This window comes from Chenopodium quinoa, unplaced genomic scaffold, assembly GCF_001683475.1.
Source record: "Chenopodium quinoa cultivar QQ74 unplaced genomic scaffold, ASM168347v1, whole genome shotgun sequence".
Taxonomy (NCBI): domain Eukaryota; kingdom Viridiplantae; phylum Streptophyta; class Magnoliopsida; order Caryophyllales; family Amaranthaceae; genus Chenopodium; species Chenopodium quinoa.
This window is the reverse complement of record NW_018743591.1, coordinates 334,557-352,900: the sequence shown is the minus strand read 5'-3', so window position 1 is coordinate 352,900 and position 18,344 is coordinate 334,557. Positions and strand designations below refer to the sequence as shown.

The window sequence follows — 18,344 nt, the reverse complement described above, 5'->3', positions numbered from 1 at the left end:
CACGCCCTGTTGCTGCCTAGAAATTCCTCCAAATCCAGCTTTCAATCCAACAAACAATCAGCCTGTTTTCGCAGCAAATCAAGAAGTGCGGAACACGGTTAGGCCACCTCGGTTCCTCCGTCTTCTGGTTTTCTTCCCCGAGTTTGCTGCTGCTCTTGAGAGCATAGACAACAATCCATGGCAGTAACCCCTATCCCGTCCCTTTCCGGCAATCCCCCACCCACGAAACCCTTGAAATCGGCTGAAGTCCCCACCACTGCACCCTTATTCCCTCTCTATCACCCCAAACCCTTTGCCTGTGAATTTGCGATGCTGAAGAAATTGTTTGGGAAAGGAGGGGGAGGGGGTGGTCGGAAAAGGAAGGGGAAGAGGAAGAGGGGCTGCTGGCGAAGGGATTTCGGGGTGGTGGCTGGGTTTTAGGCTAGGAGTGGGGAATTGGGCTAAGGTGGTGGTTGGGGAATTTGGCTAAGGTGGTGGCTCGGGTCGGGGTTGACGCTGACGGGGGAGGGGGATGGTCGCCGGCCAGCCGAAAAGTGGACAAGGCGCCGACCAGCTGAGGGTGGGGGTTGGGGCTGGGCTGGGGGCGTTGGTGGTATTTTTTTTTTTTAAAGTTAGTTAATAATATTAATAAGAGCCAATAAGTGACAACCATGTGGCACAATTAACCTTAATTACTAACGGCGTTAACGGCAGACTAACGACAGTTACCAAAAAAGACATTTTGTATTGATGTATATTAACTGTGTGGTACATGATGTATTAGAAAGTTTCGTGTGGTATATGGTGAATTATGCATTAACTCAGTGGTATAAAGTGAAAAATCCGCATATTTTTTCGTTATAAATTATCGTGTATTAACTAAACAAGCCCTTTACTCTATTAATGTCCATTAGGAACACGCGAGCCCTCAAAGACAAGGCAACTAGACAAGAAGTCGTCACTTCTCAGTCTTCCATAACCCGATACACTAGAGACTGACAGAGGGACTGAGGGTGGTTTCAAAGGGTTGCAACACCAATATACTAACCGTCGCCGGCGGCAATAACCGTCGAGAATACCAGTACAACCTCATCACTTAACAATTCAAATACAAATTCCGCCCAACCGTTTTTAGGGTTTAAAGCTAAATATGGAAATCGCGGGATCAGACAATCAAGGGCGCGAATTCAAGAGCGCTGCCGAGATGTGGAAAGAACAACTCGGCGATGGCGACGATTCTCACAAGAAAGTCAATTGGTATCGCAATGGCGTTGGTTATTGGCAAGTCAGTTGCTTCTTTTTTTTACTCAATTTCGGTATAATTTTAATCAGTTTTGAATAATAAATTTAATTATAATTTGTAATGTTTGTTGATTGCATTTTGATTTGTGTTGAAGGAAGTGGATGCATCAGTGGATGGTGTATTGGGTGGATACGGGCATGTCACCGAACCCGATATAAAGGGTAGTGAGGTGTTTCTCAACTCTCTTTTGTCAGACCCTTTGCTCAATAACGGGAATAGTCATCGTGTTGCTCTTGGTATGTTCTGAATTCGGCTTTCGTTTAACTTGGTTTTTCGGTTAGTTGCATGATTCACGTTGAAATAGGAATGAAATGTTGTTACATGTGCATTTTAATTACTATTTTCAACATATGGAATGTGGTACGGCTGATCACGAGGATTTTTCTTAAGAAAATGTGGAATAATTTACTAGGGTAAATTGGAGTTATAGGAAGATTTTGTCGTATTTTTTCGTTCTAATTACTTTGTCAATTTGTTTCCTAAGCATAAGACTTTAGTTATAATAGAGGTCTTGGTGTGTTACTTAAAATATAGCCTACACTGCAAGTTTTAATGTAACAATAAGCTGATGATTCATTATTGAACTATATTTGCATTATAGGATGATTTTTTATTATTATTTTACTCTATGCTTCTTCTAACATTTGAGGTAGAGGGTGTTTATTAAGGTGCATAGATTCTCTTGGAGTATTGTGACTTGTGGTTAGGATTTTAGGAATATTGAACAATATGTTTAAAAGATACTCTGTAACTGTCAAAGGGTGCTCTTCAAAAAGAGTTCACTCGTGTGTGAAAGTAAGAGAACACTCTTCAAAGAACTTCCTTTATCCGCTTGTAACACTTCTGAAATCAACCATAGTCAAGCCAACCTTGATTATTTTTAAACATGGAAGTATTAATTTAAGGGAGTGAGTGGTGCCTAGAATCCAATTTTTGTTTTTCTTGCATTTAATACGCACAACAATTGCAACTGGGGAATACTATTGGTTTTTCTAAGCAGTTATCCTTGCTGCAGATTGTGGCTCTGGCATTGGTAGAGTGACTAAGAATCTCCTTATAAGATATTTTAATGAGGTATATTTTGCTTATTTACCTTTGTGGTGACTCTTGCATGTTTTTTTCTCCTCTTTGAAAAAATACATAAATAAAGTTGTTCTCAAGGGAACCAAAGAACTTGTGTGATCTTCTTCTTCAGAATGACTTTCCAAGAAATGAATCAGTCACTTTGAATAGCTTTGATGATTTATAATAAAGAAAAAATATAGTCACGTGGGATCTTGTTAGATTCATCTTGATATATACTTTCATAATATCAAATTTTTACTTATTACTAATAAGAGATATAAATGATGAAAATGTGAAATGGTAAGTGTTGCAACTTGCAAGTAATAAATAATAGAGGCAATTTCTGTTTGTTCAAATAGACCGATGAGCTATTTTACAACAGTAGTTTTATTTATTTGTTTATCTTATTTTATCAATTTATTTATTCCCTTCAGACTTTGGTCTAGAGTACTTTAAAAGTGAAGTGAATCAATATTGCCAACCATTGGAGTTTTGACTTATGACTGAGGCTCAAATGTGATGGATATGCAAATTTAGTGACCCTTGGTTCTTTGCTAAATATGCCAACTCTTTACTTTTTTACTCCAGTGATATTTAATGTAGAACTGGGAAGCTTAGTTTCATTTGTTAAGCAACTAGAAGATCGGTTTTAGTCACCGTATGCCATACATGTCCATCAGACCTCCTTTGTTATTGCCTTTGTAATTAGTTATATCCTACTTTGTTGCATTAGTGTTACCATCTTCTCAATTACTTATTTGCTCTCTGTATAACATATCTGCATAGTCTACTACTTCTACTGTGTCTATATTGTGGGTTAAAGAGTTAAACATTTTATAAATGCTACCATGAAATCTATATGGCATACTTGTAAGCCTTTCAAAATATAGTTAAAAAAAAAAATGATAAACAGGTGGACTTACTTTAAATTGAAAAGCTGAAAAATCCGAGCCACTATTTTGTAAATGGCTTTTCTTATTGTAATTTCAATATCTTACTTGTTGGATTAGTCTTTTGGGATTTAAGTTCCTTTATCTGGAAGTAATTAAGTAGCTTTATATTTTCAACTTACTCCAGGTTGATCTTCTCGAGCCAGTGCCTCATTTTCTAGAAGCAGCACAACAGAGTTTGGTGTTTGATGGTAAAATTGGTGCTGATGAGCACAGAGCTACAAATTTCTATTGTGTTCCGCTCCAGGTAATATTAGTTTTGGACTGACTTGTTTTATTATTCCAGTATGAATTAGATACATTTCCATATTAAGATTCAACTATGAAATCTTAAACTAGTTTGTCATGAACTAAATTTACTTGGTCAATCTTTTGAGCATTCATGAACATAGAACACTTGTATGATTGAGACTGGCAGTTTCTCCTGGTTTATGTGGGAGTGAAACGGGGTAGAGATGGGGGTCTGCACTCTGGTTTTTTTGACTTTTTTGTAGCTATTGTTGCTTTAGCAAATCATTTTAACAATTTATTGTATATAGCATGGTTTTGTTACTGTTAGATATCGGCCTATTTAGTAACCATAACACACTGCTAAACTGCCGTGCTTATATTGCAGCATAATTATGATTTAATTGTTTTGGACTTTGGTTAGAACTTGGGTGAAAGATATGGTTTTGCTTTAAATTGAATTATGTTGATTCAAAGCTTAGCTATCATAACACAACTTAGTTTTAAAAAGTGCGCATTGGATGCGCCTCGGCGCTAGGCGAATCAAGGCGTGGAGATAATCACGATAAACATGAAAGACGTGGTGCGCGCCTTACCTCGCCTCGTAAGGCGGTGCACTTAGGTCGCCTTTTATTTAGACGCTATGCCGTCGTTGGTTAAGCTTTTCTAGGTAAGCGTACTCTCCTTTCTCTTCAATTTTCTTTTCTTCCTTCATCCTCCCTTCAAACTTCTCTTCCTAATTTTGTGTCATTTTTTTCATTCTTTTCTCTTCCTTTTAGATCTGGAAACTTAACCAGAAATTTTTTTCTCCTCTTTTGAGCTCTCATAATTAAAAGTTAAGGGCTTTTTTGTTTGTTTTTAAATTTTAATACATATTTATTGATAAAGTGATAAGTAACCTTTCAGATTTAGTAATTTTATAATCAAGTTCCCTCACCCAATATGTTTTTATTTAAATTTTAAATTCTTAATACATAAAACCATTAACTTAAAAACAAACCTATATAAATTAAAGTTGCACCTTGCGCCTAGGCTCCAAGAACCCTTTGCACCTTAGTGTGCCTATCGCTTTTTACTACTAATTCTAGGTAAATTAATCAAGAGAGATAATTGCCGAAGTGAATGGGTAAGGTATGAATACCTTAAGAAATGAATTGCCTAGTACATCTGGCATGTACTATGCGAGTCTTAATGTCACATCCCTTTTTAGTAATTGCTCCTCCACTATACGATATGAAGCCTTACTTCATTTTGTGGTCACACCTGTCTAGGGTGGAACATTCACACCTTATTGTGTAACCTCAAGTGTCCACTACACTATCATCTTCTGCTTCTTTTGTAAGATAAATCTCCTTTTGTCCACCCACTCCCTCTTGCACTCTACCTTACATACTCCTCCCTCTCCTACTGCTCGACTTTCAGTTGTTACTCCTAGTCCACCACCCTTTCTCAACCTCTAGGTTTACTCCTCAGCATATGCTTGCTCGTCATCTTCATCATCATTTCATGGGAAGAAGCATCGTATGAGCTAGGTGTAGATATTTGATATAGATTGGTTAGTATTGGACAATTTGGTTATATTTTATTTGCATGTGTAAGTAGTTGACATCTATGTTATATGGATTCAGGAACAAGTGTCGGGTGTTGGACACGGGCATATGTTATATGGACTCACGGGGGTGCTGAAAGAGTGGGTAAGTGGTAAGTGTAGGAGGCGCTCAACCGACAAAATGTTTATGATATTTTAAAGAGGGCGGAGATATTTAAAGAATTTTGGCTTAATCAAACGAAGTTAATTAATCAAATAAAAAACAAAGATAATGCGGTTGTAGTTTGGGGGGGGGGGAGTTTAACCAACGATAAAAAAAGATGGAAATAGATGCATTCTTAAAAGAACATGGATACGTATAGATTACCTTTAATATACTAGTATGTGTTAGTAACAACATTTCTACTACAATGGCTCCGGCAAGTTCCAAAATTTTAGGACACAGGGATTCTGGCCGATCTTTGGATACGGGTACGGGGCACGTTAATACGTCTCTTAAATTTTAATACATAAATTGTATATTATAAAAGCTTTAAATTATTCATTACGTCCACCCCTAATTTTTAATTTTAATTCTTTCCTCTATAAACTCTCCCAATAAATGACATTCTTCTTCTCTCCATCTTCTCTATATCAATGGTGGTTTTCGAACAAGATGTGTTTTTCTTTCATGTTTTTCATCTTTTTTCCTCTCCACTCTTAATGGAAGTGTTTAAGTGCACAATGAAGGGTCGGACACTTCGTGATTTTAGCCGTGTTCGATTAACATAAGTTGACATTGCTCTTATAAAATCACTTTAGTATGATTTGGAGTTCGATGGATTAGAACTATAAGGTTCATTAATTTGATTCTTTTGGTGGTTGTGCTGATGCGATCTTCATTGTCTATGGAGGTTGCTTTGCGACTTGAAATGGTAGCTTTTACCTTTACCGGTACAAAAGGCCTTTGAATGTTTTATGGGTAAGTAAGCCACCTATAGAGATACTAACACTCAACAGAGGGTTTAAACAACAATGGGAGCAATGTTCGATAGGGGGCATTCATAACATGTTAGTCCCTTCTTAATTATACTTTTGTATTAATCATCTCACTCATCTCTCTCTTCTAGATACACTACCTAATATGCTTTTCCCCCTTGTATTGATTCATAACAATGATATTCCCGTGTTGTACTTGCCTATACCTTAGAGAGTGAAACTATTAGATAAAAGCGCTCAGTTCTCTTGCCATCACTCAATTGGTATACTCCCATTTAAATTAGAGCAATGCCTCCTCCTCCACACTACTATTATAGCCTACACTTTATCTTAAAATTGAAGTAATGCAAAGAGGTGGATTTGGCTTCTTAATTCTTATTCCTTCAATGTCCTGCCCACCGCCTTATATCCTTTGGACCCATCCAGATCCATAGTCATTGGGGTATCCTTTGGTGAAGAAATTCATTGGCCACTTTCTAACTGCTGCGTTGGAGATGAAGATAACAATGAGATTTTTTAATTTTCACCGCCTTGCTGGGGTATCCTAGCTTTCTCTTCTTTATCTTAACAAATTATTCTCGGGATTCTCTTGTAATTGACTCCAAAAATTTAAAGGTGTCTAAATTTTGGATGAAAACCGAAATCTAATCCAATCCAAACTGAATCAGTAACCCTAATTGGATTTAAAGTTTTGTAAAAATTTGATTTTCATCCTGGATGGGATTGAATTGCTTTGGATCCACAATAATTGAAATTTTTCTTGGAGTCTAATATTAGTTTTTAAACTACTTGAATTTGATAACATAGAATCTCTGTTACTCGGACACGGCAAATTTGCCGTCATATTTGGGTCGGTACGACTCGACACGGATCCGGGTATGAAATCTGTTCCGGACACGCCACTTGGCTCTCGGGTATGGCATAGTTGTCTTGGAGCTTCAAAATGGCAGAGAAGAGGTTGAAGGTGGAGCTTGGAGCTTAAAAAATGGCGAACACTCAACAGATTCAACAGAGGAGAGAGGAGAGAGAAATAAAAAATGAATGGTGGAGTCTTTTATTGGACCCACGCTCCACTTTCTCTTTTTACAAAAAATTCAACGTATGCTTTTAAAATTTGGCAGTATCAATAAGAGTTTTGGCAGTATTAGACTATTAGGTACTTAGGTAGTAGACTAGTAGTAGTACTACTTTTCGTTAAAAAAAAAGTAGTAGTACTGAGTACTACAGAGTACATTATGGGGACTTGCCACGATTATCCTTTCTTTCTTTTTTTTTTTTTTTTTTTTTTCTTCTTTTATTGTCGTGTCCAAAGTTAAGACGGTGTTCCCGTGTCCTAAATTTTTGAAAATGACGTATTGGACACTCGGATCCGTACCAATATCGGATACCCGTACCCGTGTCAATGTAACATAGCATAGAATACACAATAATATAACACAACTAAGCTATCCTAATCCTCCGTAACATATTTTGGGATTGTGAACCGATGTAGACCAAGTTGTAACATTTTGTATTTTTTTAATTTCGTTCCAACAATAATGGGTCACTTGGCTAAAAAAATAAATGGTGGTTTATTTTAATTCGGATCAGATTCTATTCGGCTCATATCCAAATTGAACACTGATATCCAAATTGAACACTGAACAAACACCTTACCATTAATTTCTCAATTAGCCATTACTGTTTTGCCTTTCTTTCTTTTCTTTCTAGCAAATGTAGGATTTTTTGATTTCTTTGGTTTGTTAATGTCTATATTTAACAAGAGAAGATTGATCCATTTATATTTATTTAGATGTTAGAAAAATATTTGTTAGTTTTCTTAACAGCAATATGAGTTTGTGATGTTTTAACGATTTGAATTTGTATTGTATTAGGAGTTTACGCCGAATTCTGGAAGATACGATGTGATATGGGTTCAATGGTGCATTGGGCATCTTACGGATGATGACTTTGTATCTTTCTTTAAAAGAGCCAAGGTGAGTTGGTGCTTCATATTGATGATGTTTTTTTTTTTTTTTTTTTGTTTTTTTTTTTTTTTTGTGTAAGTTTTGGAGATGGACAAATTTTGGTGATGTCGACACATGTGAGTTAATTATTAGAACTTCACACATGTGAGTTAATTGTTGGGACTTGTACTTGGATATGGTGTTAATGGAACGATTGGGAGTGCTGGTTTAGCGAAGTAGGTTTTTATGATGATAATTCATGGATTCTTGAGTTCTTTGGAGTCTAAGAGTTAAAATAAGCAAATGCATGGCCACAAGGGCAGGGAGGCTAATGAGTTAAATAAGTCCAACAAGGCCGATTATCCATAAGGATTACTTTAAAATATCCCCTTAAATCATATTTTGGTCTTTTAAAAAATTCGGCAAAATATGGGTGTTTTGAAAGAAAGCTTTATTGGTCAATTATGACCTAATTTTCCATTACAATTTTTGATGTGTAATTTCCACAATTGTCATTTTCTACTCTCTCTCTCTCTCTCTCTCTCTCTCTCTCTCTCTCTATCACCCTTGTCAATCACTCCTCGTGCTGTTTATGCTTTTATTTTCTTCTCTCTACCTTGTTGCCATATTGATGTAGATCTATTTAGACTTAATGGAAAATAAAAAGATAGATCCCAACTCATAAGCATTGATGGTCACTTATCAATAATCATGCTGAATTTTTGGTTCAACAAACAAAACTGAATATGCAATCAAAATGCTTGTTCTTATTATAAACTTTAATGTGTATAGGCAGCAAGACTAGACTTTTAAATGACCTAGGAAAATTATTAATTCTTAATGAGAATAGGAAAGTAACTTTTATTATTTTCCTAAAACTTCCTACTACTATTAAGACATCTTTTTTATTTCATGTAAAACTTCACCCTTAAGGAGCGAGTAAAATCTTATAACTTTTCTAATAAAGCTATAAAAATATATTAAGGGATGCTTCACATCAGTCCCCCCTTTAAAATAATGTTTGAGAGAGTCTTCTTGTCAAGGAATTAATTCACAATTAATAAAGTAGCATATATGCCTTTGTTGAGAAGACGTTGAAATGTGTCGTGATTTCCCCTATGCATAATCTTGAATGGACCTTCTTCAATCGGCTTATTCTTCACCTTTGAATGCTTTTGAGCACTATGTGAAAGCCGTACATAGTCACCAATTTCAAATGGAGATATTTGCGCAGCTTTTAAGAGATGCTCTTGATTTTCTGTTCTCTTTTCCTTCTTTCTTTTAGGCTTGTCATCAAAATCTAAAAAAAAAAAAAATGGAATCAGGTTCACTAGTTGTGTTGTCAACTTGCTTAGGTTTTTTAAATATTGGAGGTAGTGGTTGCAAGCCAATTTGTGTCTCCATAAAAAACTGTTGATGTTTTTCTTATATAGATGAACTCCATCCCTATCCCATTGCCATGGATGATCCTAAAATAAAGAACTTATTGAGCTGTCATTAGTATAACATTAACATCACTCCATAGCTCGTCTTTCCTGAATAGCTAATACTTGCTTATTCACCTAAAAGACCACCTTCATCATGCAATTGATTCAGCTTCTAGGGAGTAGGATGGTGTTATGATTGCATACCCAAATTACTCAATAGATCAGCTTCATCATTCAACCAATTCGATTTGTAGGGACTAGGATGGGTTTTGATTACAAACCCAATTTACGTGTGAAATAAATTTTCCTAAGAATAGTACACGTATGCTCGATCTTCAATGGATGATGTACTAATTCTACAAAAATTAGTATACGTATACTCGATCTTCAATTGGTGATGTACTAATATGAAACCTTTTTTAAGGATAACAATATTGTGGAATGGGGCAGCCTCAAATATAAGACCTTTGTAATGTTTCGAATAATTATATTCAGAACCACTTCCTTCTTGCTCTTTCATAATGAAGGCATATTTTTAACTTTACCCTCCATGTGATACATCTAAAGTGTATGATGATTAGCATTCAGCAAGGCTCGCAATGATCTTAATTGTGGCATTGCGTAGCAATGAGCTCATTACCTTGACACTTGAAGCATAGTCTTTCATAGCCTATTGTTCTGGTGTAATCGTTATTTTGTTTCCCTTCTCTTCCTTAAATGAATAATTATGAGTTAACCCCTTAAAAGATTTCGAGTTAGAGTACGGAGTTTTATTTTCCTCTCTCTCTTTTTCTGACTTTTTAAATCTCGTAGGTAGATATGCAACCTCATCAAATCCTTTGAAATTTAAAGTTTTCATCCCTTGAGAAATGGAAGGAATCAAACCTTGACAAAGCAATCAATCTTCAATTCTTCCTTTTTCATATAGCCCTTCTCATCAACACTATGGATACCCGGTTGATAATAAACTCCTGAACAATATCTTTTGGAAGAAAATGTCTCATCATGTATATTTTAAGTTACTTGTGGTGCAAAATCTTTTGGAAGAAAGCATCCTATTATTCGTTTCGTATGTTTTTGTCAAGTATTAATCCTTGGTTTCTCAACTCTCCTTTGTGTGTGTGTTTTGGTTGTACTGCCTGCAACATGAAGCAATGTCATTTGTTTCTATTGTTGACTTGGGACTCATAAGTTCTCTATTTTTTTTCAAGTATTAGTAGCTGATGTTTTTTATATATATAAAGTGGTTCTCACAACACAAAATTTTCATATCATTGTAATTAATTTCAGGCTGGTCTCAAACCAGGTGGATATTTCATCGTTAAGGAGAACACTGCCAGAAATGGTAAGGACAATCTCTGTAACATTTAAGTTCTTCTGATGCTCTGGCATTACATTTAACAAACAGTTTCATTAGAAACATTCTCTTTTTGGTCTTGCTGATGCCTTTTAAGTAGCCTAATTTGCTTCTGACTTCCTTAATTACCTATTTAAGATACAGTGCTAGGGAAATATATTAGAAGCAGCGCATGACAATACCATTATTTTTTATGTAATGTCCATGTTCTCATCTCGTTCAAACAATTTCAATACCAATTTCAAAAAGCATATAGCTCACATCACCTCTTTTTAATAAATGATTTAGTGTCCCTCTCACAAACAAACAAAAAAATTACAAGGGTCCTTAAAAATTGCTTCACATGCAAATCGAAGATATGCAAGGAAAATTCTTCCACTACTATTTACTATCTGTTAAACACAAACCATAATGTACAAAAATGCCGTTTTAAGCTTTGATAATACTGCCTTCAGCAACTGGCTAAGAGCAAATTGAAAGATTTAAAACATATCAAGAACCGATGGAAACTTTACTACCATATAATTTTTGTTCTCATAATGCTGAATATATACTGAAGATAGCTCCTAACGTAGCTTAGTACACGCCAAAGCAAAAACTAATCAAGTTGGAAGGTGCCAGCTATTATACATGAAATGGATAAGAACAATGCAACTGAATTTATTTAAACCACTCCTTATTCGAGTTACTTCCTTAGTCCCCCTGAGAAACCCTATGCGAAATGTTAAAGAACTTAAGACTCAAGTAACCTATTATATCTTTAAATAAATGTGCTGTTTTAGGAGAAGGTTGGACTAGAATTTCACATCAGTTTTGTAAAAAAGTGTTTGCAAAGTTACTGGTGAGGAAATAACATCTCCTCCTTGTTTTGCCAACTTTTGAAAATAGAGTGCTACCCACCTACGTGTACAAGGTCAACACCAAGCTTAGTAAACTCCGCTCTCTCTCTCCCCCTACCCACTGCATTCCTAACACCTGCAAGCTCGTCGGCGGCCAATTCCCCTCCTTTGGTTGCCGGCGAGCTTCCCTTAAAGCACCAAATCCTTTCTGTCTCGATAATTGTGTTTCTTAAAAGAACCGTGGGTTTTTTTTTTTTTTTTTTTTCGTCGGCGTCGGCATTGCGATTAATCTGTAAGTCCTTTTCAAAAGATTTGTTCTTGCTTTGAATGTGCATCTTTCTAGCTTCGTGGGATGTTGCTTGTTTGCTAATTTGGCTTTAGCTTAGTAGTTTGTTTGGATATCACTGTCTGGTATTTTTAAGGGCTGGGGAAAAATTCAAGTTTAGGACCTATCTTGCTATATCACTTAGACCATTTGTGGGAGGATGACTTTGATGTTGAGGAAATGTTTGAGAAAAACAGTAGTTCGGAGGAGGCTATCTCTTATGTGACTGCTCTAAAGGATGAAGCAAATGGCCTGTTCAAATTGAGAAATTTTAATACTGCTTTTGTGATGCTTGTTACATGGACTCGGATAGAAGGATCACTAGTACTGATCCGAGTGTCCGACACATTAATCTCGAAAATTTAGGACATGGGACTCTGTCCGAGTTCTGGACACGGCATTTATGTATAATAACTTATAATTTTTATTTTTTTAGTGAAGGAAATTTAACAAAAAATAGTTAGTGAACAAAAAATGAAATACTCTGAAGTGTAATCAGACACAAGGAATTTAAGTATTACAATGAGGGGGTACCTTAAAAATAAAAAATTGAAATGAGACAGTGGAGTGTGGGTCCACAAAGTAAAAAACAGAAAAAGAAAGTTATTTGGGGTCTAGTGTCAGTCAAACATTTAATTCCAGCCTTAATTTTCTGATTTCTCTCTCCTCTCTCCTATACCCTCTCTCTTCTCTTAAATGGAGTAAATTTGAACGGTCTTCACCCTCAAGCTTGCTGCCATTTTTGAAGCTTCAAGAACATGAAGCTGAAGTTGTCAACTGAAACTGCCATGTCTGAGTGCATTCAGGTGGGTCGGATCCGGATTTTGTACTCGTGTCGGCGTCGTGTCTTGTCGACACGGGTACGTGATGATTTTTGCCGAGTCCATGTAACAGGGTTGTGATGTACAATAAGGACATCAAATGTTTGTGTGTTATAATTTGTGCCATTAGTGATGATTCTCATATGTGTGAGGTTAGCCTTGAGTTGAAAGAACTAGTGTTAGCCTTCATTTGAATATTGCGGCTAGTGCAATTAAGCTCAACAAATTTAGTGATGCCATTACTTCATGTTCTTTGATTCTAGAGTCTAATAAGAGAAATGTAAAGGCGTTGTTTAGAAGAGGAGTAGCATTGGAGAAGTTGGGAGCTTTGGAGAAGGCATTTGATGATTTTAAATCAGCAAAAGAGATTGAACCTAATAATAAGGAAATTGGGAAGGAATTGGCAAGACTGAGGGAAGTTGTGTTTAGGAAACAGGATGGTAATGAGGAAAAGAGTGAGGATAATATGCATCTTCAATATGGTGAAGATCAAATAAGCTCAGTTAATGAAAGAGAAATGGATTCTGGTACCAGACTTGAAGGGTCCAAGGTGGAGAAGGAGGTGGAGACTTTTGTTGCTAAGCTGGAAGCTACCATTGAAGTGGTTAATGGTGTCAGGAGTCTTACAAGAAGGATAGTGGAGTTCCCATGAAGGTGGATACTTTAAAAGGTTCGAATTGTTCGAGTTTTGCCTTTCGTGAGGTTAAGGTGGCTTTTGTCAATCGAAAAAAGCCATCTTCTTGTTTGAGAATCATCCGTGCAGATTTATATAAATTGAGGCAGGGGAAAGAGTTGTGGCTCTATCAACCACATTCTATGTCTTTGTTGAAGGTACATACCTTCACCCTCAAAGATCACAAGATGGAGACCCCCCACAACCATAGTTCGAGGGAAGCAGGGGTCTCTTACTCGATACCATCTTCGAGTGTTTTTAAGGATGATGACACCAATCAAAAACAGTCATCATTCGTGAATGAAATTGAAAGTGCCTTTGTTGATGTTAGAACAAATCATGCCCACCCGCCGCAATAATCTAGCTATATCAAGGATGAGTACTAAGTGCAGGCTCCCAAAGAGAAGGATACCAGTTTGCCAATTAGGAAAGACCCCGTTCAACCTCTACTAGAGTTCAAAAGTAAGTCGAGGAGGAAAGGCTCTTTAGAAGCCATTGACAATATTTTCAGTCTTCAAAAAAGGAGAACCAGAGAAAGGATTTGGAAGCGAAGCAAGAGTTTGCACACTAACCATGCCTATCCTATCATAAAGTCAAATTTTCATGCAGGTATGAAGAGGAAAGGTGGTACATCAATGAATCTCTCTGGCCATCCAAACAAGATGCTTAATTTTAGTTTACGTGTTTGTACTTTTAATTTCAATTGTTGTAGTATGTGTATCTCGTGTAAGGCTACTCGAAGTCTAGCAAGTGTCGCTAGAGATGTGTAGACAGGCAACGGCGCCAAAATTGGTCCCCGGCAACGGCGCCAAAATTTAGTAGGCGGTCGCACACCTAGCAAAAATAACCTAACTAACCACTACTATGTAGACAGGCAAGTAAGGGTCGAATCCCAAGAGACTAAGGTTCAACTAATTAAGTAGACTCAAATTCCTACTAAGCAAGAATCAATAATGATCGATTAACTAAGGAACTAATGTATGGAAAATTCGAAAATAAACTAAAGAATATGAAGAAATCAAGTAATTAAAACATCCAAGATCTACTCACTCATAATGAAATAAACAATAACAATCATAATTATAGAAAACAAAATTGAAAAGTAAAAATAATTGAAAGAGAACGAGGTAGAAATAAATACCAAAGATTCTTCAATTGAAGGGAATTAAATTGTTGAAGAACAATGCTCAAATCTAATGGAAAGAATTAAAATTGCTTCAAAGTAATAAACTAGAACTCTAGAGAGAGAAAGAGGACTAAAGGAAAATTAAAACTCGTTTTCTAATGAAGATTACAAGGGGTATTTATACCCTTAATGACCTAAAAATAAGAAAATAATAATACGGAGTGCCGCATAACTGTGCTCGGTCCAACCGGGCAAGCACCTCCCGATCGGGCGGTGAGAGTACGGAGTTGCTTTCCTTCGTAGCACTTCTTCCACCACGTGCTCGGTCCAACCGGGCGGACCTTGCCCGATCGGGCGCGTGGGGCGGTCTTCATAAATTGCTTGCTACCTTCGAAAATACCAAAAATCATCTAACTCCTATGTGCCCGGTCCAACCGGGCGGACCATGCCCGATCGGGCACGTAGAGGCTGCAGCAAATAGTTTGTATTTAACTCATCTTAAATCAGTCACAACTTCATATCCGGAGCTCCGTTTGAGGCGTGTAATATATCGTTGGAAAGGTCTTCAAGTCTACTTTCCAATGCAATTTGAATCACTCCATTATCATTTGTATATCAAAAGTTATGAGCATAATAGTGAACAGGTGTCATATTTGTCAAGTATTTCATCAACGTTTTGCTTCATTTTCACTCAAGTTCGTCTCGAACACATGTTTTGATATTCTTAAGCAATATGTTTTCATACTCCATGAGTATTATACTCAAGATTAGCCAACCATACTCCATTTGCATATAAATCACCTGAAATTCATCAAAACACACAAACGAAGAGTAGTAGAGCACAACTTAAGCAAATAATGCAAATTTGCATTAAAGATCTCTAATTTTGTAATCAAATGAGCTTAGATACCCACCTAAAACATGTGCAAAATAGGACCTATCAAGTAGTCTTGTGTCTTGGTTGTTTATAGTAGCGAATTGAAATGATTTAAGTTATAAAGCCTTTGCACGTGGAAATTAGTTTTGTTTGGCCACTTTGCAAAATACAATAAATAAACATTGATGTACCAAAAGAAGCTTATATTTGAAGCTTTGCTAAATAAGAAATTTCATGCACCTGCATCACAAATGTCAAACCATATGACTTCTAGCGTCATGTTCGCTACGTAAATCTAACACCTAAGTGGATGATAAAGTTTAATGTTTTACACAATCTTTTTGCTATGTATTAGACTGGATTATGGGTGATTGCCCTACAGGTTTAAAATTGACAAGATATCTTGTGATCGGTTATGGTTTTGGGCTATTAATAAAAAGCTGGTTTGCCTCATTATATTGGTGGCTTCACATAGTCCATTGAGTTTTTAAGTGAAATTTTGTGTTGCTTGCTTTCAGGATTTGTGTTAGATAAGGATGATTGCAGCATAACAAGGTCAGATTTATATTACAAGGAACTTTTCAAAAAGTCTGGGCTTCATCTCTATAAAATTAAGGTATTATTTACAATTTCACATACCCTCATGCTTAACATAGAATAAAATCATCTTTTCAAGTAGTCATTGGAAATTTCATTGTTCGATACCTAAAATGTTTTATGGTAATTGGGACTCCAGATGTGTTTTGTGATTTTTAATGGTTTCCACGACTACCAAGACTATTTTATACACATTCCTCATGGTACTCTGCATTAAGCAATTGAAGATTTGCATGTTTGCTGAGCTTAATTTAAATTTTTAAATAAGCTCTAGCCTTGCTTAAGTTTAGATAAACAAGGATCTTTCTTAAGAAGAAATTTTAATTTATATCCATAAGTTTCTTAAGATGAAATTTCAATTTATATTCATAAGTTGATTTGTTTGTCTTATCTTAGCATTGAAGTTGAACCTTGCCTCATTGTAGGAAGGTTTTATTGATGTTTGTAACTGATAAGAAAAGTTTCAGCAATTTAGGTTTTAACTCGTACTGAATTGTATGGTGCATGGATGAACTATATGTGTATTGGAATATGTGGGATATTAATTTTATTTTAGTATAATTGCAATGAAACTTTTTGTTGCAAGATCAAAGGAAATTTCAAAGTGTGGTTAACGTAACCTAATTATGATTTTGTATAGGAACCATGTTAAATAAAAAATAAAAAAAAATTAAAAAAAAAAATAAAAAACAAAAAAAAAATCCCAAAAACAAAACAAAACCAAACCATATCAAATATCATTCTTATTTGAATTTCTTATTTCAGGATCAAAGAGATTTTCCTAAAGAACTCTTTCCGGTAAAGATGTATGCACTAACCACAGAAGTGCCCAAGAGAAGTCGTTTGTCCAGATGTAAACAACATGCTAATAGACCGAGCATCATCAAGTAATGATATTCTTATGTATAAGTGTCGTTTTTTATAAAAGATTTGGGTTTATTCACTTTTTAATCCCTTATATGCTCACCTCATTGTTTGTGCATGGTGGTAAATTGCCAATTAGTGTAAGAGTTATTGTAACCAAAATGTATGTCTTTGGAGATGCTTTGAACATAAATCGTTATATTAGCTTTGCACTATGGAACTTGTTGTGAATGTTGCATAAGTAATTGCTTTATGTCAGTGTATTTATGTGCTTCAACAAGTGATATTGTTGGTCATGTCAAAACAAGAGCTAATTATATTTAGTTCTCATTTGTAGTGGCACGCACGAAGCTGAACCATACTGTGTTTGTGTTTTACGATGATCTAATTAACGTACAAAAATAACACTAATTAGGATTTCATATACAGATTTATCATGATTTGTGCAGGATTTACTTTTGACGCTTGTTCTCTTTTGACACTTGGATACAATTGATTTCGCCTATGGTATCTTAGATTAATGGAACTTTCATCTCTCTTAAGGTTTGGTAGTTAAGAATGTGTTTGTATCTATTAGGGTTCTTTGAGGCAAAGAAGTGATAATTCATTCTAATTCATCATCGGGAGAATTTATTGTAGGCATGAAAATTTGTCTATGCGGGTTAAAAACATACATGTGTGGCATAAAGTTTGTAAAAGATAAAGTATGGAGCCACTAACAAATCTTGTAAATAAACTTGTAAACCCGATGCATAAATCAAAATGATTAAGCCATCAAAAGCAACACTTTAAAAAGTATACGATTAGGATATGATTGGAGATGAAAAGTGGAAAGGATCAAAGAAATACTCATGAGTCATGAGTGCCTAATCGCCCTCAATCGACCTTTACTTTGGCATTTCTAGATTTTACTTTGTAATACCCTAATAGTTCATTTTAATTAAAAATTGCGTTATATAAAACATTTCACAAAATTAATAAGCTATTACGGTCAGTGTGATGATGAAAAGACGTTTATCAAAAGATAAGATAAGAAGTGGAAAAATAGTTTTTCACAAATCTAGCTTAAAACCAAACCACAAATAAAATTAATTCCTTATAAATTGGAACTATTATGGCCCAAACCACAAATGAAATCAGAATATACATGACTTCATGTGTTTCCAATAACTCCTAGATTCACTTTGTAACACTCTAATGGTTTTTTAACTTGAAAACTGCTTTCAATAATACATTTTAACACGATTAATAAGCTATTACTACAAGCATGATATCAATTAAGGCGTTTATCAAAGATAAGCAAAAGAAAAACAGTTTTTAAAAATCTAGTTTAAAATCAACCACAAATAAAATTAATTCCTTACAAATTGTAACTATTGTAGCCCAAACCAATTAAATATTTACAAATCTAACAAACCAAATATACTCAACCCCCAATCC

The 18,344-nt window shown here is 35.6% G+C and overlaps 1 protein-coding gene across 1 annotated transcript; it reads left to right on the top strand.

The window, feature by feature from the left end:
- Positions 1-873: 873 nt before the first annotated feature.
- Positions 874-17,135, top strand: LOC110682702 (alpha N-terminal protein methyltransferase 1-like). The gene is made up of 8 exons (XM_021859028.1): positions 874-1,264; positions 1,377-1,518; positions 2,298-2,356; positions 3,425-3,544; positions 7,927-8,028; positions 10,716-10,770; positions 15,962-16,059; positions 16,806-17,135. Exons 1-8 carry the CDS (start codon positions 1,130-1,132, stop codon positions 16,929-16,931), a joined length of 837 nt encoding a protein of 278 aa, XP_021714720.1. The 5' UTR covers positions 874-1,129; the 3' UTR covers positions 16,932-17,135.
- The last annotated feature ends 1,209 nt before the right edge of the window (positions 17,136-18,344 follow it).